The sequence below is a fragment of the Festucalex cinctus genome, chromosome 18 (genome assembly GCF_051991245.1).
Source record: "Festucalex cinctus isolate MCC-2025b chromosome 18, RoL_Fcin_1.0, whole genome shotgun sequence".
NCBI classification, from domain to species: Eukaryota; Metazoa; Chordata; class Actinopteri; order Syngnathiformes; family Syngnathidae; genus Festucalex; species Festucalex cinctus.
Window position 1 is genome coordinate 16,759,002 of NC_135428.1, and position 27,443 is coordinate 16,786,444.

The 27,443-nt window shown below is 41.4% G+C and overlaps 3 protein-coding genes and 1 non-coding gene across 5 annotated transcripts in view; 3 read left to right on the forward strand and 1 right to left on the reverse strand.

Annotated features, from left to right (window-relative positions):
- Window positions 1–5,254: 5,254 nt before the first annotated feature.
- medag (mesenteric estrogen dependent adipogenesis) lies at window positions 5,255–8,577 on the forward strand. Its single transcript, XM_077504759.1, has 5 exons — window positions 5,255–5,585; window positions 5,936–6,039; window positions 6,122–6,240; window positions 6,698–6,850; window positions 8,345–8,577. The coding sequence occupies exons 1-5, from the start codon at window positions 5,380–5,382 to the stop codon at window positions 8,453–8,455; spliced, it is 693 nt and encodes a 230-aa protein (XP_077360885.1). The 5' UTR covers window positions 5,255–5,379; the 3' UTR covers window positions 8,456–8,577.
- Window positions 8,219–27,443, reverse strand: part of alox5ap (arachidonate 5-lipoxygenase-activating protein) — a 49,200-nt gene continuing 29,975 nt past the window's right edge. The window contains exons 1-6 of one of the 2 annotated variants that reach the window (XM_077504761.1): window positions 12,703–13,237; window positions 11,787–11,901; window positions 11,642–11,708; window positions 10,228–10,298; window positions 9,679–9,760; window positions 8,219–8,789 (exon numbers count right to left, since the gene is read on the reverse strand). In XM_077504761.1, coding sequence (XP_077360887.1) covers window positions 8,624–8,789; window positions 9,679–9,760; window positions 10,228–10,298; window positions 11,642–11,708; window positions 11,787–11,856 — 456 coding nt within the window. In that variant the 5' untranslated portion in view covers window positions 11,857–11,901; window positions 12,703–13,237 and the 3' untranslated portion in view covers window positions 8,219–8,623. Of the gene's footprint in view, window positions 8,790–9,678; window positions 9,761–10,227; window positions 10,299–11,641; window positions 11,709–11,786; window positions 11,902–12,702; window positions 13,238–27,443 lie in introns of those variants that run through there. The other variant, XM_077504760.1, reaches the window with a different exon arrangement.
- On the forward strand, window positions 12,825–12,896 carry trnae-uuc (transfer RNA glutamic acid (anticodon UUC)). Its single transcript has one exon. It is a non-coding gene; the product is annotated as a tRNA-Glu (tRNA).
- On the forward strand, window positions 13,958–24,315 carry LOC144006090 (solute carrier family 22 member 4-like). The gene is made up of 11 exons (XM_077504762.1): window positions 13,958–14,219; window positions 17,584–17,766; window positions 18,523–18,626; window positions 18,703–18,857; window positions 21,267–21,438; window positions 21,732–21,868; window positions 22,348–22,438; window positions 22,511–22,725; window positions 22,891–23,073; window positions 23,165–23,300; window positions 23,560–24,315. The coding sequence occupies exons 1-11, from the start codon at window positions 14,013–14,015 to the stop codon at window positions 23,627–23,629; spliced, it is 1,653 nt and encodes a 550-aa protein (XP_077360888.1). The 5' UTR covers window positions 13,958–14,012; the 3' UTR covers window positions 23,630–24,315.

The window sequence follows — 27,443 nt, forward strand, 5'->3', positions numbered from 1 at the left end:
ACAAAAAAAATCAATGCACTTGGCACACAACATTATTTATTTAACGCTAATCAGCATCACAATCAATTATATCCAGTTGAAAGTCGAGCCCATTTATAATCATTTTATATTGGTTGGTTTCATCTCTACCTCTGCTTACATTAGCAATTAGCTATGCTAATTTGACTGCCTTTTTGTCACGAGCACCATTATTATCAAATGTACGGTTAGCATCTCCCCAATTCTCGCAGCAGGCTGCCAATTATTCATGGCGTAAATGTTACAAAATAGTCTCTCTTTCTAATACCAGCCGTGGCCAAAGCTAAGTCGTTAGCCACAGAGCTAGCCCAGAGCCCCTGTGGTCGTCACATCTTCCATCAAAACATCGCCCGCCTCTGCCTTTGTGGTCAACGCCGAGGCGGGCAGGCAACGCCAAAAAGCCCCGACACGACACCAAATCGCAAATGTACCTTCTCTTTGTCGATGTGTGCGCTCACTGGGCCATCCCGGGACATCTATTCAGCTTGTTTTCGTGATGTTTGTCTGGTTAGTGCTCATCCGTCCGTCTGTCTCGCCTCTCCTCGCTCCGGCTGACAGCACAACAGCAACCGACCAGCACGCAGCGGCGAGATGGCCTGGGACACGCCCCTAGCAACCAATCACAGACTCCCATTCGGGGAAACTGGCAGCAAGGGCGTCTCCTATTGGCTGGTGTCAGGTGCTCGTCAACGTGTCGCTAGGGGCGCACCTCGGCCCAAGGGCAGGACACCTGCCATGGAGGATGCTGAGCGAGTCAAGTGAAATGATGGAAGAAAAGCCCGCAGACAAAAAAAAAGCAGAGACTGGATGTGTGTGTGGATTTAAAGCAAAGCAGCTGTGCAAACAAATAACAGGGTTGACTTGTATTCAGACAGCACGGAGGACAACAAAATTTGCGTAGGGTGTTTGGAAGTGGCCGCCTTGCCCCTGAAATGGCAGCTTCAAACCAAAATGGCTGACTTTCTGTAAATTTTAATTTGTTTATAGCTTTTTCAGACGTTTTTGTGGCTCTTCATGGTGAACCAGTTTATGCGAAACGAGACTTCGGGGTCTGAATCTTTAAGATGATTTTGAGTTGACAGTAGTTTCTTGTTCTGCCAACACGCAAAACGGAAAACTTTTATTTATTTATTTATTTATATTTTACAATTTCACATCACCCATTTGATTACACAAAATTCAAATGTCTTTGACAAGTCTGTCTATGAAGTACCCCAAAATTTCCAAAATTGACCGTGAAATGGCAGCCTTAAACTAAAATGGCTCTCTTACTGCATGTGAATGTTATAGTATGGATTCTTGAGACTTTTTTGTGGGTATACTAATGCTGAACCTATCTGCCAAAGTAGTTCGGTGCATTATTCTGTATTGATACTCCTCGCAAAAAAATAAATACATAAATAAATAAATAAAATAAAATAAAATAAAATAAAATAAAATAAAATAAAATAAAATAAAATAAAATAAAATAAAATAAAATAAAAATCATCAGCCGCTTCATTAGGTAGCTATGACTGATATCAAGAACAACCGTCAAAAAGATAATGGTGCTCAATTTTTATTGACACCATCACGAGCAGTCAGTCTTTCTGGTCAATTTAATAAAAATCCAACACGCAAGAACCTTATCAAATATTGTGCAGGTGCACCTAATGTTGTAGCGGGGTGTGAGTGTGCATTCACAGTTGTGGTTTGGTGGCTATAAATAAAGAAGTGCAATGTTGAAAGAAAGCAGGAAGTGGAGCAAGGCTTCAGTTCTCTATCGGGAGCATTCGCACAACCGAATCATAATTTTAGAACAGGATCACACGTGCTGCACACTTCTTGTACGGAAAAATTTAGTACTATTATTATTTATCCGAATGAACTAAAACACAGGACAACCTGAACAATAATAACACTAGGAGCATGATAGAAGTACATGCAACTTAAATTCTAATATTCGTTTTATAGGAAATTGCAATAATAATGTACTTCCAACAGTATATCCTCTTCATTTTGTACTCATTATCTTGTCTTAAATGCTTCCACGACTACAGGTTTGTGGCTGTAAGATGTTTTATTTTTTTTTGGTCCAATAAGATTTTAGCCTCTGTAAGTTGCTATGTCAATGTAATCTGCCCAGGGCCTTCGAGAAGCAGTGCTGGCCAGCGTTACTCACTTGTAACGTCAGAATGAAACTGTTGTGTGCTTGCGCGCACATGTGCCGCGCGTGTGTGTACATACTGTAAAAGGTGATTCATGACAGGTGGACATTTTGAGTACATAAAATAAGCACTTGACCTACAGTATTTGAGTGACGCATCAGACTGATTTTGTTTTTTTAACTTTTAGCCAAGTGGCCCAATTTAAACTGTACAACAAGCTGCATTTCAGTCTACTTTAAAAAAAAAAAATCTCAAGAAAAGCTTAAAAGCTTGTGCCATTGGCATTCAAAAAAGCAGTTTCAAATGTAAACTTCTTAATTGACGTTTACTGTCACTTATATCGAATTTAAGAATTTTCCATACTTTTTAAAGACCACTTTTCGAAGAATGATAGACACAAAAATGAAGAAAATGAATAGAGTTGCGAAACTGAGAGTGAGCTATGAGAGTGAAACTTGACAATTACTGAAATAATAATAATTAAAAAAAAAAATGACAGCAGTATCCGTTTTTAATTTGGGGTGAAATTCACAATTTGTTGGTTTTGTGCTCAACTAGTGGATTATTTTGTGCACTGATGTAATACATAGCCAAGTTTTTTTTATTGTGGGGTTTGGGGTTATTTTTTTATTTTTATTTTATTTTTTTGTATTTTATTTTTACTGATCTGTTATCACCACAGCGTTATTCGATCGTTTGATAGATTTTCCTGTTTTGGATTTCAAATTAAAGTCCAGGCACCGTTCGTCCTACGTTAGTGAAACACCAAATAGAACGTATGTCAAATATGAGACCTTAAATATTTTTTCTTACGCTTGTGTCATATTTTATTTTCGTGCTCTAACTAAGACGTCAGCTGCTCGGTATTATTTGCTTTTATTTTGAAGGCTATGTTGACCCAACCTCCGGCTCATGTTTGCTGCTAGTTAGCCCAGTTAGCTGGCTAGCTGCGGGCATAATATCCTCTCTCACCGAAACAAAAGAAGAACACAGACGAATGCATTAGTAATTAAATGTGGCACGTCGGTCGTTCGTTGGTGTAAAATCAACATTCGTCTAAAAAAAAACGTTTTGTTTTTTTTGCCTTCATCAAGTCACTATGGAAGTCATCGTTTATTGCGCAGCTTTTGCGACCCCTGGAGGACCTCCAAAGAATCGTCGTCGTCTTCTACTCATCAGTAGGTCCGCTTGTACTGGAAACGGATGTCCACTTATAACTTTACCGAAATTCTGTTCCTAACTGGAATGACTGATTCCGGAGTTAGAGACCAGTTATTTGATCGATTCTGCACATAAATGGATATAAGAGGGGACTTTTTTTTTTTTTTAGTGTCTAGAGGATTTTGTTCCTAAACTGTATAGCCTATTAACAACGTTATTTTTTTTGTTTGTTTTTTGTTTTTCTTTTAAACCAACAGGCCACAACTTTTTTAAATTTAATTTTATTATTATTATTTTTTTACACTATAAGCTCTATGTGTTTGTCTATGCCTGTTTGGAATGCTGTTGGACAGTAAATGTAACATCTTATATCATCTTATCACACGTGAGTGCAAAGGCCAAAAGCGTAACTTGCTTTCTCATAAACACAAACACACCCATCCTCACTCACAACAATATTGAATTTTCGGGAATAAACGTGTGAGGGGGGGGGGGGGGGGGGGTATCATATGAAGAAAATATTTAATATTGTCAAGAAACGTATGTAATTTTCTGAGGGAAAAAAATGCAATTTTATAAGGGTGGTATTTTATGAGAAAACATAATTTACAAGAAAAACATGCAATTTCTAAGAAAAAAAATATGTAATTTATTAGGGAAAACAACATGTAATTTTGTGAGAAAAAATATGTCATTTGCGGAGAGCGAAATCTCAGTCATTTACGAGGTCAAAAACATCAACTTTTGAGGAAAAACATTTAAGGTTTTTCATTTAGCTTTTCAAAAATACCTCTTGTGTCAACACAAAAGCATAATTTTAACATAATTGTATTTTTTAACAAGAAAAAGATGATGTTTTTACAAGCAATGCTTGTAATGACTTGCAAACCTGGGGGCCAAAAATGTCTCGAAAAGGCCACAACCTCAATGGCTTGCAGTAATCTGGAGCACATGAGTCAAACAGTTTAGACCACATAAACTAAAAAAAAAAAAAAAAAAAGTTTTCCTCAATTAGTTGCAGGGAGAGGAAAAACACTGAGAGCAAGTGGGAAAGTACACAGCAGTGAGGCGAAGTTTTTGTTGTTACAATGAGGAGGGCAAAGTGTGCAAACAGATAAAGGAGGCAGTAAAACGAGGTCTTTATGTGACTTCAAGAGCCGGGCGCCCCGGTGGAGACAAAAAAGACAAATACCGGCCAGCGTGAGCAAACAAGTCATGGAGCCAAAAAGCCCGGAATGTTGTCGCTCTGCAATAAAAACATATAAATGAGATAAAGTCACTCTGGTTGACTCACTGATTGAGTGGCTCAAACTTGCTGTAGCCACAAGTACTTCTACTCAGCTGGCAGGTAAAGGAGAAAGGAATTTGTAAATATTTTTACAATATCAATTCAAATGCTCAACTGGGTTACACAGATGAATGAGGGGGGTTATAACCCCATCAAGCCCATATGTAGCACCATCCCTGCCGCGTGGCTCATGGAGCTGTGTGTGTGTCAGTATTTATTTGCAGAGCAGTGACCCACTTTGGTTGAGTACACGTGAGTGGAAGCAATAGGAGCAAACGCTCTTGGGCTGCTTTCAAAATAAGGGCACGTAACTTTTTTTTTGTTTTTGTAAATGTCAGATTTTCAAACACACATCACCAACTGGAGCTTACTGTAATTACATTTTGGTAGTTATATTTTAAGACGGTTTAATCAAATCGAGTTTTTGAGGTCACTTTAGTGACATTTAAGACATTTTTTCTATTTGAAAAAAAAAAAGAAAAAAGAAAACTGTCAATGTTAAGACTTTCGAGGCTGCTTTTATCAAATTCAAGATTTTAAAATGAACTTAAGTGATAAATTTAAGGAAGACGTTTATCAAATTTTCAATTTTAGGAGACTTCAATCAAGCCGAAGTATTTAGACGGAAAGGCGTTTTGTTTCGTTTTATTTTGTCAAGAGCCCGGAAGTGGCACGCTCTCAACGTGACGGGCTTGGCGGCGTAATAAAAACGAGGCGCTGAGTAGCCACCGTCAAAACATTATAGCGAGCGATCAAGAAGTCAAGATGGGACAAGAAGAACAAGTCGAACAGTCAAGGATGACAGTAACGGAGCTTCACGAGTTTCTCCGGAGACCCCCGAGCGGATTTTCGGTGGAGAGCAACCCGCTGTGCACAGTCGTCCGCGGGGACCCCGACAACAGCCTGCTGTTGGCCGACCCCTGCGACACGTCGGCGGGCGGCAGCGTCGTCTTCCACGGCTCGCTGGGCAGGTTGGTTTGGAGACGGGGTTAATCAATAAATGGAAAGTTTCCACGCAAATAGAAGAATTAAAGCAATAAATGCTGACGTTAAAAATTGAAGTTGTGAAAAATATTGGCGTCAGTAATTTGTGTTTCAACAAAGTGATACATTTTTAATTAAAGTTCTGTTTCAGTCACAATAAATGTTTACGCGTATTTTTTTTAACAAAGTGATAAATTGTTGACATGAAAGTACACATTTCATTTGTGTTTAAGTTATAAATGTGACATGAAAATATAAGAATTAAAGTAAGTGATAAATGTGACATGAAAAAATACAAATTGAAGTCATGTTTGTTTGTTTTTTCCAAACTAAACAGGTGTGTCAAAGTGAGAAACTTGTGGCAGTACAGCGACTTCCGAAGGAGCTTGGTATCCAAAAACATTTTCATGCTGGTGACCATGCGCACGCCTGAAAGCGCAGGTACAGTATGCCAAACGCTGAGAGATGAGCATCACGCGCATGCGATTGTACGTTCGAAAACATTGCTGCTGATTCCCTGCAGAGTTTGCTAAGCGCTACGTCGTATGCCTGCGCGGTGCCGACCCGATGGTCCGGTGGCACATTGAGGCGGGTCTGGACTGGACCATCTCGTCTGTGGCGGGTGAGAGCTACAATGTGGAAGTGAGTAAAAAAAAAAACTCTAAAATGATGAATGATGTCCTTGTTTTAACTCATTCACTGCCAGTCATTATAGAAAATTTTTACATTTCCAATACTCACGTGATATTACATTCAATAATTATATATAAACCGAATCTACCAAATAACAGAATAGACTCCCTACTTTTTGTCCCGTCCCGTTCTTTTATAATTGACAGCAGAAAAATGTAGGTTTGCCAAAATACAGCCATTTCTCCCATGGACTCTGAAACTGTGTTTATTTCCTATAAAATGGGGCAATGATGTCATCTACCGGTGGTTGGGCATCAGTAAAGTTGTTTCCAAGTTTGATATTTACAGTGGAGCATGCTCAGATTCGCCCCCATTTAGCACCACTCTAAAAAATACAATTGACAAGTATACTTGTCAAAGGCAGTGAATGAGTTTTAAAAAGCTAACGGTTGAGTCCGCCCCCAAGGTGGATCTGACCGACACGTTGCGAACGTGGGCGGACCGCAACATGGCCGGAACCAGAGCGGAGTGGCTTGATGCCTCCTTCACGCTCAAATACCACACAGACGCACTCTTTGATTTGTCGCACTGGCTGGGATTCAGCAAGAGGAAATTCAAGGTTCGACTCGCATTTCTGACACCGCTGGCTGAGAATTGAACATTACATTCATTCTGTTGTTAGTTTGAACGCTTAATACTGAGACAAACGTTGAGGTTAAAAGCAATGTTGCAATTCTGAACCTGATTGTCGTAAAACTTTAGGCCAAAGAAACATCATTTTGTGTAAATTCTGAGAGACAGCCATTATCCTCATTCTATTTTGTCTCAAGAAACATCTAGCGAGACAACCAATGACGCTAAAGTCATTTTACAATTCTGAGCCTTATTATAATGAAACTTTATCGCAAGCAAACATTATTTTGTGTAAATGCTGAGACAAGCATTGGGCTTTTTGTGTATCAAAAAACATTTACTATGAATACTGAAAACAAAAAGAAATACCCAATTCTGATCCTGATCATAAGGTGTAAGAATGTAAAAACGATATTGTTTTGCATAAATGCAGCTGAGTAACACTTATTCCATTGTATAAAAAAAAAAAAAAATGTGCATGAATTCTGCAAGGTGAGCATTCACATAGTAGTTCGGAGAGGGACTCTATGCAGTCCACTGTAGATTCATTGACTTCTTCTGTATTACATAGAAATGTATGCATTTTTGTGTGTGTAAATGCTGAGAGAGAAACATTATATGATTAACTAGACTAAGTGAAATTTCTCGAGAAATTGCATGGGAATGCTGAAAGCTGAATGCTAATAGCTGACTGCTAAGCTGAATCCTTGTGAAGTAAATTACAAAGTTTTAATTGAAGTTGAAAGTTTAACGAATAACAAGAAAACTTGAACTGCAATCTGTCTAAAGTGGGATTGAATCATTTCAGAGAAATTAAAATCCATTTCCTGAAACGATAGTCAGTTGTTATCAAACCATCGAATGTACTAAAATGTCGTCCAAGCGGGGTTTGAACCCAGGTTCTCCATGGGGGAAGAAATTGGTCTAACAACTGAACTCACTTGCCTTTTTCAAGTTCATGGCTAATGGCATATTTATTTTAAAAATACATGCAGTTAATAATTTCACTGAAATTGTAATGCATTTCCTGATACAGTAGTTAGTTGTTTTACAGTTATATCACGAAGCATAATTGCCATGGATATATTTGCAATGCACTGTCAGACGTGAGATTCAGAGAGCTGGTAATGATGATCAGTTGTATGTATGGAAGTGGGCATGGAAAGTGAGACTTAGAAAAAGTTTGTCAGTTCCATTGAAAATGAATGGGGAAAAGTTGATATTTCATGTTAAATTGTGCTCGTACTGTAAGTAATGTGGAATTAGATGATATATACCTCGGAAGGCGTGAATTTTTGAAGCAAGTTAAAATTTGAAAAATCGGAAGTATCATGTGGGAGTTGTTTCTCGGAAAATAAGTGAAGAGAATAAACACAATTCCATTTTGTGTCAAAATTGTTACGCTGAGATGTTCTCAGACACACACGCAAATGATTGATGATATTTTGTCTATTTTGTGTTTTCTCTTGTTGATTAACAGTTGCGGCTGTACTGGGGGGGCTCGCCCCTTCTGGCAGAAAAATGTGATTGGATGCCCCCTCCCGGGAAACCTCGAGGAAGAAAACCAAATGACGACTTGAAAGCTTGTTGAGTCAACATGCCGCATTATGCTGTTTTTGTTTATCATCGTACTGTATAATATATGTGATGCATTTGTACACTTTTATACTCACTGTTGTATTTATTGCATGTTCGAATAAATGCAAAAAAAGACTTTGTTGGTTGGGTCCATCTTTGTTGGTGCTAAACTGCCAACTCGCTAAGGGATTAGCAGCAATGCAGAGGCGGCCTTGGTGAGGGTCTCCAGCAGTTCCTTATGACAGTCGCTCCCGCAGTAGCGCACCAGCAGGTAGTTGACAATTCCCAGTGCGCACATCAACACCAAGAAGAACAGCACACGTTTGCCAAACAGGTAGCCTGGAGTGCTTCACGCAAATGTAGATGTAAACAACACAGTGAGACATAAATAAATAAAAATTTGAGAAAATGCTAGCATGTAGCATCCTGAAAAGAGAAAGCGCTTGATACATTTTCTCTTGATAAGAGAAAGTGCTTGATAAGGGTTTGATAACTTGCCATGTATTCAGGTGTTATTACGAACAACAATAGACAACATGCTCACATGCTAATATTGCTATGCTAACATATAGCAAAATGCGTAACAAAAGCACCAAGGCAGATAAAGATACACAAGTATAAGATCCCGGCTTGTTCTCAGTACTTCCTCATGCTAACACGCTAAGAGTTGCTATGCTAACATGTAGCAAGATAGCAAGCTGAATAGAGAAAGTGTTTTGGTTACTTTATTAGAATTTTATGTCTTGCTAACATGTTAATGGTTATGTCTTGCTAGTATGCTAACAGCAGCTATGCTAACATATGGCAAGATAGCAACCTGAGTAGAGAAAAGTGTTTAGGTTACTTTATAAGAATTTCATGTCATGCTAACATGCTAATGGTTATGTCTTGCTAGTATGCTAACAGCAGCTATGCTAACATATATCAACCTGAGTAGAGAAAGTGTTCAGGTTACTTTATTAGAATTGTATGTCTTCATAACATGCTAATGGTTATGGCTTGCGAGTATGCTAACGGAGGCTATGCTAACATATGGCAAGATAGCAACCGACGTAGAGAAAGTGTTAAGGCTACTTCGTCTATAAGCATTTTATTGATTGATGATTGTCAGGCTCACATAGAGTGGTTCATTTCTCCAATGAGTTTGTGAAATGTTTGGAACATGGAAGTCTCCGTGCATTTTGACAGGAATCATTTCAATGAAAATGTAGAATTTTGGAAATGTGGAAAAATTACCTCTGTGAAGTTTGTCCCATGTAGCCCAAAAAGTACTTGTGTCGCACCAGTATATACACCAGGCCAGCAAACGCAGCAGGAGCTTGAAAACACACATTATTGTTATTGTTATTATTACTATTTTCAAAAAGAAGCCCTGCTCTCGGTACGAGCAATGCTTCTTGAGAATACAAATGTAAAAGCTGGTGTGTGTTTATAATAGGGCAACTTTAATTAACCAACACCTCCAGTCGAATTGGACTGACTCCGATTGGCCGATATTTACTTCAATATTGATTTTACATTCTCAAAGATCAAATCAGAATTGATGCTCGTAGTTCACATGCAGCGTTTCCTTGTTTTTGATTATTCCGTCCCTTTGATGGAGTTAAACGAGGTCACGGGGAAACCACACCCACACAGAGTCACATGAAGTGTTTGCATATCATACGCTACCTTTACATAAACAAACACACGTGCACAAACCTCCGCCCAACCCACGCATGAATATACACACGCACGCACGCACGCAAACAAAAGGTTAGTGATGGTGTGGTGTTAATGATTGACCTTGGCTGAGGCAGAGGCCGGCGCACCACATGAGTGCCAGGAAGGTGGCGTAGGCGTCCATACAGTTTCGCCTGCGGGGAAGTCACACAAAAGGCGATGCTGGGAATTAACTCGGAATACAGTTCTTAATGTAACGCTTACGCAAAGTATTCACAGCGTTTCACCTTTCCCACATTTCGTCTTCATGTGAGCGCCCATTTTGCTCAAAATTCTACTCATGCTCCTTCTCCAACCCAACAGCGCCCAAAAAAATAATAATAATAATCCCTCTGAGTCATCTGCCTTTGGTGTCCTCACATGCGCATCCGTGAGCGTCCTACCTCAGCGATTGCGTGACAATCGTAATGATATCAAAGTGATAACGTGTTATGCAACTGACGGGAAGTCCTAAATCAACTGCTTCTCAAACTTGAGTCCGCCAATTGTAATTTGGGGGTCAGCAAAATAACGCAGTTATACGTCTATATGGCGACTATAAAAAGTCAACACACTCCTGTCGAAATATCCATGTATTTGCGATTTAAAAGGTCAAGCCTCATTAATGTGACTTCTCACCTGTGCGACTCAATAAATCTTTTTAAGAGGGTAAGTAAAAATAAAATGAGACAATGTGGTTGCACAAGTGTGCACACCCTCTTATACTGAGGTTGTGGTTGTGTTCAGAATTCATCAATCACATTCAAAATAATGTTAAAGGGATACTTCACTTATTTAGCCCATTATAGCAATAAAAAGTAAATATTTTGTCTATTTTATATTTTTCACGTTAGAATTAGTACCTTTAAAAACACATTTTGCAACTTGCTGTCGACGGAAAATGACATCAAGGGCTCAGGTGACCAATCACAGCTCACCTGTTTTCTCGGTTTGGTCATGTGACATTCACAAGCTGAGCCGTGATTGGTTACCTGAGCCCTTGTGATGTCATTTTCAGTCGACAGCAAGTTGCAAAATGTGTTTTTACAGGTACTAATTGTACATAAAAAACAATGAAAATATCAAATTTATTATCGATTAAATATTAATGTTTGACTGCCAAAAATGGCTAAATAAGTCAAGTATCCCTTTAAATGTGAGTCAGCACACACCTGACACCATTTTCAGTGCCTCTAATTAACACCAAATTAAGTTCCAATGTTTCTAGTAGGCTTTTTTTCTGACATTTGTTTGTTACTGTGCCACATTTCCACCAAATTTTAATAAATCCAAAATAAGCCTGGAGGGATTTGCAGCTTCACCAAGTGAGTTTAGTTGCGCCACAAGAAGTGGCACAACCAGCTGAAGAAACAGGAAGTCTTGTAAAAGTGTCCGAAATGTTTGATTAAACACAAAGACTCCTGGACAGTCAAATCTAAATAAAAAGACAACAATAAACACGTCTATGTGGTCGAAGGCAAATGTAAGCGGCTCTTACTTGGCGCAGGACACTCGTTCGAAAGCGGGACTGTTGCACTCCTTCTCCACTTTGAGGGCGAAGAAAGCTTGAAAAAGATTCGGAGGGGGGAAAAAATGAAAACAAATCAATAAATCATTGATGTGATTGTCCAAGCCTTGCTCACCGTTCTGCACCACGCTGACCAGGGTGACGACCACCAGCAGGTAGATGTTCTCCACCACCACATTCTCCATCACGACGGGATGATGATGATGACGATGATGAAGAAGACGCGATTGCTGAGAGACAAAAAGAGACTACGATCTATCTGGTGAGCTTCCCCTTTATGCAAATGAGGCCTGTATTTGCGTCACAGACATTCAGTGGATGTGAAAAGTCAATACACTCCTTTTCAGGTGACATGTTTTTATTTATTTATTTATTATTATTTTTTTCGAGATGACATGTTTTTATGATGTAAGAAAAAATAGAGCAAGATAATTTCATCATTTAAAAACGTTTTTTTTCCCTACTTTTATGTGAGCTATAACCTCTACAAGTTAATCAAATTGTTGTAATCTTTTTGAAAGGGGAGACAAAAATAAGTAAATAATGTGTTTGCCTTGGTGGAATGTGGCTGTGGTGAGAATTAAAGAATTAAGTGCCTCTGATGAACACCAACTCATTTTTTATATGCGCTATTAGGCTTTTCCCGCCGGAATAATTTTGCTTAAAAAAAAACAACAACAAAAAAACAACAACAACAGTGAGCACATTTGGTGGGCTATGTTATTCATAGATGAAGTAATAAAAAAAATTAAGATGCTAAATTAATACATTTTATAAATATATATATATATTGTAAATAATACTAAAAACATGTATTAATTGTATTAATAATATGATGATTAATTACATAATACTGTATATCACAATTAAAACAATGTTATTTAATTAAATGAATAATACTCAACAGCCCCGGGAGGGTCAAAGTAACGTGTTACCTGGCGTCAAATAGCACCACCTTGTGTACAGATAAGATAAGTGCAAATGAATAATTCGTCCTGAATAATTCACCTAATCATCAACCTTGTCGTTACCTATACGCCTGGAGGGGAGCGATCGACCGTGAATTTCCAGCTTATTCTTGTTTGGCGTTTCATTTCCCTCAATATCAATTAAGTTGGTAATGTAATTACGAAGTAATAACGGCTGATACTCATCCCATATGGTCTAGCGGTTAGGATTCCTGGTTTTCACCCAGGCGGCCCGGGTTCGACTCCCGGTATGGGAAATACGTTTTTTTGTTTGTTATCGAAGACACCTGCGTTGAATAATGAAGTCTCTGTGGACAATGCTGGTCGTTTGTGACCATTTTGTATAGCTGCGTTGATGCAAATGGGATCACACACTTTGACTCTCAAGTAGTGGGCGCCCTCTTATGGTGGGGGAAAAAAATTAAGTACAAGTACAATTTATCCATCCATCCATCAATTTTCTGTATCGCTTTCTCCTCATAAGGGTCGCGGGGGTGCTGGAGCCTATCCCGGCCGGCTTCGGGCAGTAGGCGGGGTACACACTGAACTGGTTGTCAGACAATCGCAGGTCACACAGAGACGAAAAACCATCACAAAATATTAAATATTTGTCCCTTTGTGAACGGTGTATGATATACGCGCTTTTAGGAATTAAGACAGCAGAAAACTGGACACTGATGCTGTTTAGCGTTATGCTGATAGTTCATGTGGAGACAAGGTTGCACTGTGAGCCGTGGCCTCGTGTTGCAACACTGCAAATTTGAGTATTAGATGAACTCTATGAGAATTACAGTCAGCTCAATTTAAGTGTACCTCATGTAAAAATGTGCACAAAACACTATCTATCTATCTCTTTTTTTAAATTGAATATACAAAACATTACAACCGCCAGGGGGAGACAAATACACAGGAAAAGAAACATCGACAAAAATATATTATAAAGCTCACGTAAATATAAAGTTTTACTACTTCATGAACGTAACACCACTCCTTTGTTTCCTGTCTTTCATGATTGGATAAACTGATTAATCCAGGTGCGCCTAGCCACTGTCGTTGTGGTTACAGAGGCCAGGCATACCTGGATTAATCAGCTCGTCCACACATGAAATACAGGAAATGAAGTAGGGGATTTGTGCAAAGAGCCCATTGAAGATGCCGTCGGCGAGGACAGTGAACCTGCTTAGTGATATGCCAAGTAAATGAGTCTGCTCACATGTACAAAGCAAAGAACAGGTGTGGGGAGGGGGCGGGGTTGAGTTCTCTGGTAATTATTTCTAGTTCAAGTCTGTGCAATTGACGCCTAGGGTGGTTTAAAAAAAAAAAGAAGTTATTTCCTGTTTGGATATTTCTCCCAAAAAAGTTACACATGCAGCATGCAGCACTATGATAGCAGCGTGGCCTTCCTGGGAACATGGGGTCGTTTCCAGCTGATGGTTTTTGTCCTGCTCTGCTCCACCATCTTGCCCAACGGGACGGGCACCTTCTCACTGGTGTTCATCACTGACACACCCCAACACCGATGCCGGATCCCCGAGGCCAACCTCAGCCTGGAGTGGCGAGAGGCTGCGGTCCCTCTTGAGGTACAACTACTACACTCTGCATAATATAGTTGCGCAAGTGTGCACACCCTCATAACTTCAGCTGTTTTAAAGCATTCTTCATTGCAAGCAGAAGCCTGATGTTTCGGATACAAAACTGAATTTGTCAGATCCACTTTTCACAACTACACAGTAAATTCTGTCGAGTAGGTTTGACTCTATTTAGAGAAGGACCAAATAATAATAAATTATAATAATAAATAAAAATAAACAAATAAAATACATATTTAACGTGTAAAGTACAACAAATCTAGTCCGTTTTTTCTACAATGCACGATACCAGGGGTCTCCAAGTTCGGTCCCCGAGAGCCCCTATCCAGCCTGTTTTCCATGTTTCTCTCCACTAATGCCAATGTCAGACTACGCGATTTTTTTGTCTTACACGACAGTTGCGCTGTCACATTACAAGACAAATTCGCTCCGTGTCGTGGACGGGGCGTGTAGTCACACTACACGTGTCGTGGACACGTGTAGTGTGACTGAACGCGACAAGACACCTGCCGATCATCGCGTGTTGTCTTGCCAAGAGAGACGTCGGCCACTGTTTGTCGGGGAGGTGGGACCAAAAAAAAAGAAGGACTTTCAAGTGAGAGCGGGTGACAAGGCCGCCAGGCCTGGCCCGCGAATATAAAAATATGATCGATCCTCACTAAATATGTGCCCATCCCCACTCATATGCCCAAATCTCTGAAATTATTAGAACAACAGTCACAATATATTTTGGTCCTCTTTTCACGTCGCCGTTACCTGACGGGTTGCTCGGATGCGTGCGCGCTCCATGCAGCCTGCAGCGCTGCAGTGGGGCGCTCCCCCCCCCCCTCGAGATGCACCTGTTTGGCCCCATCCCATGAAATATCCAGGGGATAAATAAATAAATACATAAACGAATAAATAAACAAATGTATACAAAAATAAAAAGAGCTATAAAGTGCTGTTCAGTGTGTGATTGACGTTTCGCTCCCTCTCGCTATTGGTCAATGCTGTGGAACCAAACGGACGACGACGTAGGTATGTCACATTATGCGTCAAGACGAGCAAAAATAGACTTTCGTCGTGATGGTTGTGAACCGTCCCGGACCACAGGCGACCAGTCGTTAAACGTGTCATACTACACGGGCGAGGCTACGTCAAGTCAACCCAAAATCGTTTACGACATGCCCCGTTTGTCTGCGACACGTCGGTCGGGCTGAAATCGGGCTGTTTTCGTGTAGTCTGACATCGGCATAAGGAGTGCTTCCTCCGTAGACATTTTGCAAACTGTGACTTGTGTAGTGTGTCATATGCGTTCCCTTTCTGCTGACACAAACAGCCGCGTGGCGAGAAAAAAAAAGTGGCAAATTTGCCACTTTTTTTTTTCTCGTCATATTGACCCCGCCCTCAAAAACAAAAAAAAAAAAAAGTTGTACGTGGCCCTAATAAGCTGTCATAGTAAGTAATGTGAAATCAGACAATATATAGCCTATATCCCGGGAGGTGTGAATTTTTTAAGCTAATTGAAATTTGAATAGTATAAATTGGAACTATTATGTGGGAGTTGTTATGCGGCAAAAAGTGTGGAGAATAAAAATCACAATAACATATGAGGGAATGTTGAAGCATTCCCACAATTACTCATAATTATATCATCTAACATCTAGTCACGTGGTACACAGTTACAGCAATGAGTTAGAACCAGGAAGCAGTAAGACCTAGAGGTGTGCAAAATTTCCGATTCTTAGATTATTCACGATTCGGCCGTGGAACAATCGAGAACGATTCACAAACGTCCAAATTCCGATTATATAAATATGCCAAGGGAACCGAAACTAAAAGTGAACCGGAGCGAAAAGTAAGCGGAACTGAAACGCAGTAGCGCGCGCGGTCTTTGGGACGCTTAATGGGACGGACCGAGCGTACACATCCACAACTCACGCCTCGAGATTCAAAACAAAAACAAGCATGGCTGAGCTGACCAACCCACCTCTTCGTGAGATCAGACCTGCTCCGAAAAGGCAAACAACTTCAGGCGGAAGTATCAGCTAGCTGGCTGCAGTGCGTCGGTTAGCGTTCTACAGGGCGTCGCGCAGTGATACGAACGAACGAACAAAAAAGTAGTGGCTGGCGGTAATGGCGTCTGACTTTATTCAGAAAAGAGTATTGTGGTGGAAATGTATCACGCTTTTGAAAACAAATAGTTTTTAGAAGAAAAACGCTTTATTTCCGAGACCCCAGCCATCTTGCTGGACTATTTTCTTTTTTTATTTTCTTCTCGTCCAACGTCGAACCAGAACTGGTGTCACCGAACGCTGTCAGGGGTAAGTCAGTGCTGATCGCACACACGGGAGGTGAGGATCAAATTGAGATTCATGTTAAAAAAGCCGAACGATCCCTTTAATGTTTACACGTTCATGTTTACACAAGTTAAAAAGCAGAAAAGCACTTGAGGTTTTTTTTTTTTTTTTTTGTACCTCTGAGAAACTTTAATGTTTACATGTTCATCTTTACACAACTTAAAAAGCAGGAAAGCACTTTTTCTTTTTTAGGCATTTGTATTGAAGTAGTAGTTCACATTGTCTTTCATTTATACCTCAGTGCACTTTTGAGTGGATAAAAATAATATATTTTTGCTCGGTGCTATGTTTTATTCTGTTGAAGACGGAATATACTTAAAAGCTGTTGTTACAGAATGAGGACTTGAGTATTTTATTTACTGTTTTGAACTGTTAACTTGATACTGAAATAGTAGTTTATGTAGGCCTGGGAGGACTTTTGTACTATTTTTGTAACTAATGTACGAAACATTAAAAGCACCAAAATACATTGTTTTTTTTCTGCTGCCTGGGGGGGAAATCAATAATCGTTTTATAATCGAATCGTAGCCTCTGAATCGTAATCGCAATCGAATCGTGAGGTGCCCCAAGATTCCCACCTCTAGTAAGACCCGTTCTCTGCTCGACCATTATGGCTTTTTGCGTGTTTGCAATTGGAACAGTACTTGGGCCGCGACTGATGACGTCTTAAGGACGCAAGTACGGACACGAATGCTTATTGAGAAACGGCCATCGTTTTTGGTCTCCTGAAGTTAGGAAGATTCCATGCAATTAGGGACAGCAGAAAGCAGGAGCTGCGTGGCTCAGGGATTAGATCGGCTGTCTCCCAAGATGAAGCTCGCGAGTTCGTTCCTGCACCCTTGAGTCACTTTTACTTTTTATTGGTTCCAATTCTTTATTTTACTCTCTTCCAAGTGTAAACATGAGTCTATTTAGTCCCACTCTCAATAGAGTCAAATTTACTGTGTAGCCTGGGTGCATGAATGCTCGCCTGTCAGCATTCATACAAAACATGTTGAGATTGTGTACTTTGCAAGGTGGTGGACGGGGAGCCGCAGCCAAGCCGCTGCCGTCGCTACCGGTTGGACGTGCTCCGCAACTTCTCGGCAGGCGGGCTGCTCCCAGGCCGCGACGTCAACCTGAGCAGCCTAGAGCAAGAGGCCTGTGCCGACGGATGGGTCTATAGCACCGAAGTCTACCAGTCCACTGTGGTTTCCGAGGTAAGTTTTTTTTTTTTTTGTGCACAAGGTTACGAGTATCACACATTCATTAAAACTTTGGCATGTGGTTGTGTAAAAAATAAATAAATATATTCAAACCGTATGTTAATTGGCAGCACACACCTGCCACACGTCTGATTAACATGGATTTGAATGTCATTGCCATTGGCTTTTTCTTCACAAAAATTCAGGAAGCCATGCAAATCTTATTTATATAACACAAAACAGTGTTCATTTTGACAAGAAATTTTAATTTTCACTAAAAAACAAATTTATTTATTTATTTTAAGTCTTTTGACTAAAATTCAAGTTTGTCATAATTTAGTCATCTGATTTTTATTTTAGTTTTAATCTAATTTTAGTCGACAAAATTCAGTTTAGTCGCTATTTTCCTTCAGCATACATTTCAACTTTTATCCAGAAAATTATAACACACCTATTTGTAACTGTAATTATTTTCTGCCACTCGCATTTCATTCCTTCTGATTGGATTGGGTGAATTTTCGTTATTATTTTCATTTTCGTTTTAGTCATTGATGACATTGTTAGTCAATTTTAGTTATCACTATAGTCTCAATGAATGGTTTCCATTTTAGTTTTCATTTAATTTTCGTCTGAAAAAGACATTTTCGCGACGAAAATTATGACAAGAATTTTTCGTCGACGAAATTATTACTGATTCTAGGATCAAAATGATTGTGGGAAGTTACTGTCGCTACTCGACAGCCGTGACAATTGTCAATTATGCGCTTCCAGTATGACTTGGTGTGCAGTCAGAGTTGGAAGCAACCATTGACCGCCACCATTTTCTTCCTGGGGATCCTGGTCGGGTCCTTCATTTCCGGAGTGGTTTCTGACAGGTACTTGCAGAGGACGAACTATTCACAGGATCACGGTACCAGCAGGTGACTTAGTATTTTTTGTTTGTTTTAATAGGTTTGGCCGCAAACCAGTTCTGTTTGCCACCTTAACCATTCAGCTCGTGTTCATGGTGCTGCAGATCGCCGCACCGTCATGGGAGGTGTTCTGTTTGCTTCTCTTCTGCAACGGTCTGGGCTATATCTCCAACTACTTGTCCTGCTATGTGCTGGGTATATTGTTTTTCAGTGCAACTTCTTACTAGTTCATTTACAGCCCAACATTTGTAGACGTTGAACTGAAGATATTTGAAGGTGTAAAAGTTCACACCTTGGAGTCGAGTCAGCAGTCAGCATGCTGGACTTCAAAGCCTAAGTAGGAGTGGCTTGAGCCGGGCAGGAATGTAATAGTAGTTCATTTATGTCATGTTTCCGTTTTGGGGGGTTGGGTTTTGGAGTAGTTTTGGGTGTTTATATTGTCTTTTGTCCGGTTTTGTCTCCCCTAGTCTCATTATAGTTAACCTCGTCCACCTGTGTGTGTCGCCCCTCCCCGTTTGTGTTACTAATCAGTGCCCTTTTCTTGCTGTGTTTCCCAGGTGTGTCTTGTTAGTGTCTCGTTAGCGTTGTATTTAGGGAGTGGTGTTTGTTCACACGTTGTGGGAGCATTGCCTTGTCTTTTCTTGTCCTGGTGTGGTGGTGTGCTGTGCTTTGTTGCTGGCGAGTCAAGTTTCCCCACGTCTGGTCAAGTTTATTCTATGTCTGGTCAAAGTTTCTCCACGTCTGGTTAACGTTTCTCTACGTCTGGTTAAAGTTTCTCTACGTCTGGTCAAAGTTTCTCTACGTCTGGTCAAAGTTTCTCCACGTCTGCACGTCTGGTCAAAGTTTCTCCACGTCTGGTCAAAGTTTCTCCACGTCTGGTCCAGTGTCTCACCTCCTGTTCAAGTGTCTCACTTCCTGGTCAAGTGTCTCCCCTCCAAGCCAAGTATCTCACGTCCACGCCAAGTGTCCCTCTCTCTTACGGCCACGCCTCGTGTCTCTGTCGCTCACGTCCACGTTCTGCCAAGTCTGGCCACATCCATTCCGGCAAATCTGTCCTGCCAAGTGTGTCCACATCATGCCCAGTCTGTCCACGTCCAGTCCAGTCATGTCAACCATCTCCCCCTTTCCCTGCAGTCAAGCCTTCGTCACCAGTCTGCTCACGTTCCGTCCTGTCCTGACCGTCACCCTCTTTATCAATAAAGTTCCTTACATTGTCCTTCCTGTTTATCTCCCTGCCATGTTTCTCCGCCTTTGGGTCCATCCATCACAGCCATACTCCACCACATATGACAATGTACAGCCCCAGAATTTGTTGCTGTTGAACTTAAGATGGTTCAGAAAGGAAGTTGGATGAAAACAAAGACTGAAATGCTATCAGCTAAGCATACTCAGGATTAAAAAGTCAGTTGGATGTTGTTAACGGTCAACTAAAATATGAAAAGCGGACATCACACTTACCGTATTCAGAAACAACATGAATACCTAGCTTGTAGCAATGGTGTTGCTACTTTCCTACGACAGGGTGTCAGCCCGTGTCTCGCGTGACCTCGCGCGATCATGTGGCATTAAAAACAACGACAAACACACAGAAAGTCTGTGCTCAACAGAGAAGCAGAAAGAGAGGTGGACTTTTATTATTTTGTGGCTTTCTACCTCCATTATAAACCTCTCCTCGTCCATGTTCGCTGGTGTCTGAACCGTGAATGAGCACCTCGCACGTTAACTCCAGGCCCGTCTACGCCCACATCACGTTTTGCTAGCATGCTTGCGAAATAGGAGCTGGTGAGTGTTTTATCTTGAAAGGTAACCGGAAATTTATTTTGAAACTGCATCGGTCTTCCTGTCCCGCTCGATGTGTTTTGTGCTAGCTTGCCATTTGCCGGAGGCCTACCGCTGCGCATCCGGCAAAAATAGAAAATAGGCTATCCTTGCGGAAGGGCTGCGGCACGCCGCAGCTGAGACGCAGTCGACACGCAACGCACCCGCAAGCGGTGTAAACTGCACCATTCGAATGAATGGAATCTAATTGCTTGCGTCGCCGGAACGCACCGCAACCGCACCGCAACCGCATCCGGTGTAAACCCGGGGTTAAGCCTTTAACAGCTCAAAATAAGGCTGGCTAATAATTACATTGTGTACCAAATGATAGAATTTCTAATAAAACCCACAAGTGACTATTATTACTATGAAAATCAATTCGTGAAGAGACAGTAACTCGTTTCTAACGTCGGTTATTTTTGCTATGGTGGCGTGTCAGCTAGATCTATAGTGAGCTTTTACTAACACATCAAAACATGACTAATATTTACATGGGCACAATAAAATGTCATTACTATGTTAGGTTTCAGGCAATACACCGCTTGTTTTCACTGTGTACGAAGCATTTGCGTTGCATGGCATAGCGGAAATAATGGACATGTTAAGAATTGTCCATTTCAATCGATTTAACACGTTTGACAATAGGGACATAAGTGAAAGCCTGACAGCATTTTCACTTTTTTTTTTCTTGTGTGTGGAAGATGATGAGTTAATACTTGGGAAAAATTAATACTTTGCCTTTCGGTCCAAAAGGTTTGAAAATCCCAACGAGCTTTTTTTTTCCAGGTACAGAAATCCTGACAGGCAACGCTCGGGTGGTGTACTCGTCAACGGGCGTGTGTCTGGGATTCGCCTTTGGCTACATGATCCTGCCGCTTTTCGCCTACTTCCTCCGGAGCTGGAAGATGCTGCTGCTGGCTCTGGCGCTGCCAGGCTTCTTCTTATTGTCCCTATGGTGGTAAGCACAAGGATGTCACGGGCAATCTTATAATGTAATGGACTACAAGTACTCCCGTAACTCTACTTTAGTAGAATTTTCACCTGTCAGTACATTGCTTTTCTATCAACATCTCTTTTATGTCATGTCATCATTTGTGGAGCTTGAAAAATGTAACAAGACAATTTTGACATAGGAAGTAGAGTCCATATATTTGTTGCAAAGTAACAATTAATACTCAAGAATAGTACAGATATCTGAAAAATATTTTACTCTACTACTACTTCCTACCACTTTGTTTGGGTGTGTTTCAGGATCATCCCAGAGTCTCCCATGTGGCTGCTGTCTCAGGGCCGAGTGACTGAAGCTGAGGCCATCGTGAGAAAAGCTGCCCAGATGAACCGAGTGGTTGCACCGGAGAAGATCTTTGGCGATTCCGATTTTCATGCAAGTTTGTGTTTGTAAACATAGAGGAAACCAGATAAGAATCACAATGACAACCCCCCCCGGCTGATTGGTTGAAAGGTGCTAGCAGCAGGTAGAAGGGTTTCTAGCATTAACCTAGCTAAAGACTGGCAGCTACCAGGATAATGCAAGGACAGTGGATTAGACCAATGACAACAAACACAATAAAACAACAACTAAGCTTTAAGAAGATGGTAGTGGAAGGTGGAAGAGTTGCTAGTGGCTAAACCAGGCTACAAGCTAGCAGCTATGGGGACACTCCAAGCAAATGAGCAGATGAGAGAAAAAAAACAACACACACCCCAAAAAAATGACCGAGTTGTTGAAAGATGCTAGCGGCAAGTGGTAGTGGCTATTGGCTAGTGATTAAGCTCATTGTAATTTAGGGTTTTGTTTTGGAAAATTGTGGCCATTGTGTTATCAAGGGCAGTTGGCTAAATGCTAATAATCGTACACTGTAGGCAGAGGAGGAGAGGCTAGTAGAGCGCTACACTGTTTTGGACCTGCTGAGGAAAAGAAGCATCACCATGATGACCGTCTTCCTTTGCTGGGTTTGGTGAGTTGACACCCAACACGAAGTGTACTAGCAACACGGCCAAGCATCGACGTCGACCCTGCATGTTGGCAGGTTCGCGTTGAGCATCTGCTACTACGGCCTGTCGCTCAACACGTCGCAGCTCCACGCGGATCCGTACATCAGCTGCTTCCTGTCCGCCGTGGTGGAGGTGCCGGCGTACATGAGCTGCAGTCTGGCCATTCGATACTTGCCGCGACGCCTTGCCTTGGTGGTAATCTTCCTCACCGTGGGCCTGGCGCTCTTCTCCATCCAGCTGGTACCACAAAGTGAGCGGTACACCGAAGCCAAAGAGTTGAGATTCAAATAAATTGGGCTATGGCCCCTATCCTAGCGAATAGTGGGGGGTCCACTGTAGTTCAAAGCCAGTACTGCTCCTTCAGCCATCTTGTGTTCCATCTTGCTTGGATTGTTGTCGTTGACCTCCCCCTCAGGTATCCTGCATCTGGCGGTGGCCTTGGAGATGTTGGGTAAGTTTGCCGCCACGGCCGGAACGTCTCTGCTGTTCGCTTTCACGGCTGAGCTGTACCCGACGGGTCTGAGGAACACGGCATCCGGGATCTGCCTCATGGTCTCTCGAACAGGAAGCTGCATTGCGCCCTTTCTCATACAGATGAGTAAGCACTTTTTTTTTCTTTTCTAAACGTGACTTTGACCTAAATACGTTGACGATGACTTTGTCACCACTTTGGTGCTGTCGCCACACAGACGTTTATTTCAAATATCTGCCATATATCACCTTGGGAACTCTGGCCATGCTGTCTGTCCTGGCCACACTCTTCCTACCTGAGAGCTTTGGGTGCCCACTTCCCGAGAACCTTCAACAGATTCAAAAGAGGCAAAGGTGGGTGGCCTTACTTTTCATGCAAAATTGGAAATTGGAATTACCAAAAATTCAATATAATACTGTATAAAAACATTTGCACGCTCATTGTAGAAAAATGACCGTCCAAGCACATAAACATAAATGTCAAAAGGCCCAACGTCGGTCTGACCATTCGCATACATACAATGTGAACATTATGCATTTAATTTTTTAAAAAGTGAATAGTTTGCATAGACATTGAGACGCTTATGTTGATTTATCATTTCCCTGACTGCAGAGTGACCTGTTTGGACATCTGTGGACAAAAAAACTCCAAATCCATGAAGACCGTCGAAAGCCAGCTGTGAATGCAATTATCACCCTATGGATTTTACTGCAAGAATTGTATACCTGTATTTTGTCATCTATCTTAATAATAACTTGGACATAGATATAACGCACATACAGTATCATGCACAAATTTCTGCCTCAGGAAACACCTGACTCTTTACATTAGGCTACGTTTAGTTTTTCCAGCCCAGGTCGGAGTATTTAACAAGTCTACAGTATCTTGCTAGCTAGGTAGATCGCTACAGTATCTAGCGAGCTGGCTAGCTAGTGATTTATATATTAAAAAATTGTTCAATTATGATAATATATTCATTCTTAAGACTCTGAGTGAGTGTACATTGTATGTGCTCCTTCAAGCAGGGTTCTGCAGAAGGAAGAAAGCATATTCTGGGAAGCCATGTAAGTTAGTCTTCTTGTCTTTTGGGAAAATGATGTCAGCTATATTAGGGTCATGTTCTATACCATATTTGTTAAACCAGAACCTTTGCTGTCACACTTTAAAGATTTAGAAGCCAACGGGTGTATAGGGTGTTGGCCAGCTGAACGTATACTTGTATAAGGAATAGAGCCACTCCGTTCCGTACACGAGCCTCACTTTTGTACACGAGAAAGTCCTCCTGATAACATCAGATAATCAACAATAAAATCCTTTTGCGACCAATTTGAAAGCATCATCGGAGTTTTCTTTTCATAGCTACCCAATTCTAGAGGGCCACTGGACTTCACAATGGGAATGTTCCAGTCCAGACAAATATACCACACTAGCTAGCACCTTATTGACACTCAACTCAACTCAACTTTATTTATAAAGCGCTTTAAGAACAGGCGTTGCTGTATACAAAGTGCTGTACATAAACATCAGTTTTGCAGTAAACAAGAACAAAGCACACATTTTGAAGTGCGAATACAGTTTTGTTTGTTTGTTTTTTTCAAGTAAGTACATTTTACACAATAAATAAGAAGTAGCGAAGAAAGAGATAAATAAATACATGAATAAGTAGACTAAACATCAAACTCATACACACCACAAAACACCAATAACAAGTCTCATGGTGTGCCAAAAGCCAAAGAATATAGATGTGTTTTAAGACGTGTTTTAAAAGGATACGCATGATAAGAACCACACTAAACTGTGATCCATGGACTTTAAGCATTTGTAATAAACTTTACCGCAACAAAACAAAGGGTGGAGGCAGGGTTGGATCTTCATATTTTGGAGGTCGATTTTCTGTTGTAATCATTACTAGTCCAGGGCAGTCCACCTTCCATTTTACAAGATCTTACGTTATCAGCTAGGCGTGTGGATTTGTTTGACGGACACGGACCATGCAGCACTATGATAGCAGCGTGCACACCCTCATAACTTCAGCTGTTTTAAAGCATTCTTCATTGCAAGCAGAAGCATGATGTTTCGGATACAAAACTGAATTTGTCAGATCCACTTTTCACAACTACACAGTAATTTCTGTCGAGTAAATTTGACTATTTAGAGAAGGACCAAATAGACTCAGTTTTAGAGTAGGCTAAGATTTATTGTAAGAAGAGAGTAAAATAAAAAATGGGGGGTGGGTGGGGGCTAATCACTCAAGGGTTGTGGAACGAACTCACTACCTTCAGCTTGGGAGACTGCCACACTACCCCCTGAGGTATGTCCCTCCGACTGCTTATCTCCAAGAGACCAACATAATAATAAATACAAATAAATAAATTAAATAATAATACATATTTAACGCGTAAATAAATCTAGTCCCTTTTTTACACAACTTAGTTTAACAACTGCAATTTCCAATATTATATATATATATATATATATATATATATATATATATATATATATATATATATATATATATATATATATGTATGTATGTATGTATATATATGTATGTATGTATATATATATATGGGGGGGTTTGGCCCAATAACCTCTTATGCTGACTACAAATAAATATTGGATCACGGTTTCCCTTGACCGGACGCGGGTCACCGGGGCCCCCCTCTGGAGCCAGGCCTGGAGGCGAGCATAGCCCGAAAAGGCAACGTGGGTCCCCCTTCCTATGGGCTCCCTACCTGTAGGAGGGGCCAAAGAGGTCGGATGCATAGCGAGCTGGGTGGTGGCCAAAGGCGGGAACTTTGGCGGTCCGACCCCCGGCTACAGAAGCTGGCTCTTGGGACATGGAATGTCACCTCTCTGGCAGGGAAGGAGCTCGAGCTGGTATGTGAGGCAGAGAAATTTCGACTAGATATAGTCGGACTCTTCCCCACACACGACTTGGGCTCTGGTACCAGTCCTCTTGAGAGGGGTTGGACTCTCTTCCACTCTGGAGTTGCACACGGTGAGAGGCGCAGAGCAGGTGTGGGCATACTTATTGCCCTCCGGCTCTGTGCCGGTACGTTGGGGTTCACCCCGGGAGACGAGAGGGTAGCCTCCCTCCGCCTTCGGGTGGGGGGACGGGTCCTGACTGTTGTTTGTGCATATGCACCAAACAGCAGTTCAGAGTACCCACCCTTTTTGGAGTCCTTGGAGGGTGTGCTGGAGAGCGCTCCCCCTGGGGACTCCCTCGTCTTGCTGGGGGACTTCAACACTCACGTGGGCAATGACAGTGAGACCTGGAGGGGCGTGATTGGGAGGAACCCGAGCGGTATACTGTTATTGGACTTGTGTGCTCGTCACGGATTGTCCATAACGGACACCATGTTCAAACATAAGGGTGTCCATATGTGCACTTGGCACCAGGACACCCTAGGCCGCAGTTCGATGATCGATTTTGTAGTCGTTTCATCGGATTTGCAGCCGCATGTTTTGACACTCGGGTGATAGGATATCTTAGATCGGCATGCAGTGAACATGTCACATATCAGTGAATGTCGTGCATGAGCAAGACACAAGATGCTGCATCCAAAATCCTATATTAGGTTGGGAATGAATGGTACACTAATTGTGACGCTACTTGAAGAAGGAAGCAGATGTGCAGATGAGGAAGAAGACAGTTTCGTTTTGTCTTCCACAGCAACATAAATCCGGAAAACAGTCGATGGAGCATCTTTATTGAACTCTACACACACACGTCTGTTTCATTTGGTTGTGTAAAAACTAACTATATTCAAACCGTATGTTGTCTTGGTGTGCAGTCAGAGTTGGAAGCAACCACTGGCCGCCACCATTTTGTTCCTGGGGATCCTGGTCGGGTCCTTCATTTCCAGTGTAATTTATGACAGATACTTGCAGAGGACAAATTATTCACAGGATCACAGCACCAGGTGACTGTTTCCGAGCGACTTAGTATTTTTTGTTTGATTTTGTATAGTTTGGCCGCAAACCAGTTCTGTTTGCCACCTTAACCATTCAGCTCGTGTTCATGGTGCTGCAGATCGCCGCACCGTCATGGGAGGTGTTCTGTTTGTTTCTCTTCTGCAACAGTCTGGGCTCTATCTCCAACTACATTTCCCTGCTCCATGCTGGGTATATTATTTTACCATCATGTCATCTTGTGCTGAGCAAGCATAGCCTGCTGTAGTAAAAGTTCACACCTGGGAGTCGAGTCAGCAGTCAGCATGCTGGACTTCAAAGCCTGAGTAGGTGTGGCTTGGCTTGAGCCGGGCAGGAATGTAATAGTAGTTCATTTACAGCACCACAATGTGTTGCTGTTGAATGTAAGATGTTTCAGAAAGGAAGTTGGATGAAAACAAAGACTGAGATGCTATCAGCACCCAGGAATAAAAAGTCAGCTAAAATATGAAAAGCGGACATCCCACTCACCGTACTCAAAAACAACTTCACTACCAAGCTTGTCGCGAGTATCTAACAAGTCTAAAAACTATAACAAAAAA

What these genes read in the sequence shown, in the direction of transcription:
- LOC144006090 (XM_077504762.1), top strand. Translation starts at nt 14,013, where the DNA reads ATGCAGCACTATGATAGCAGCGTGGCCTTCCTGGGAACATGGGGTCGT. An exon ending in TCCGGAGTGGTTTCTGACAG is followed by an intron (nt 18,627 to 18,702) that starts GTACTTGCAGAG and finishes TTGTTTTAATAG; the next exon opens with GTTTGGCCGCAAACCAGTTC. An exon ending in TTCTTATTGTCCCTATGGTG is followed by an intron (nt 21,439 to 21,731) that starts GTAAGCACAAGG and finishes GGTGTGTTTCAG; the next exon opens with GATCATCCCAGAGTCTCCCA.
- medag (XM_077504759.1), top strand. Translation starts at nt 5,380, where the DNA reads ATGGGACAAGAAGAACAAGTCGAACAGTCAAGGATGACAGTAACGGAG. An exon ending in TTCCACGGCTCGCTGGGCAG is followed by an intron (nt 5,586 to 5,935) that starts GTTGGTTTGGAG and finishes CAAACTAAACAG; the next exon opens with GTGTGTCAAAGTGAGAAACT. An exon ending in TCAGCAAGAGGAAATTCAAG is followed by an intron (nt 6,851 to 8,344) that starts GTTCGACTCGCA and finishes GTTGATTAACAG; the next exon opens with TTGCGGCTGTACTGGGGGGG.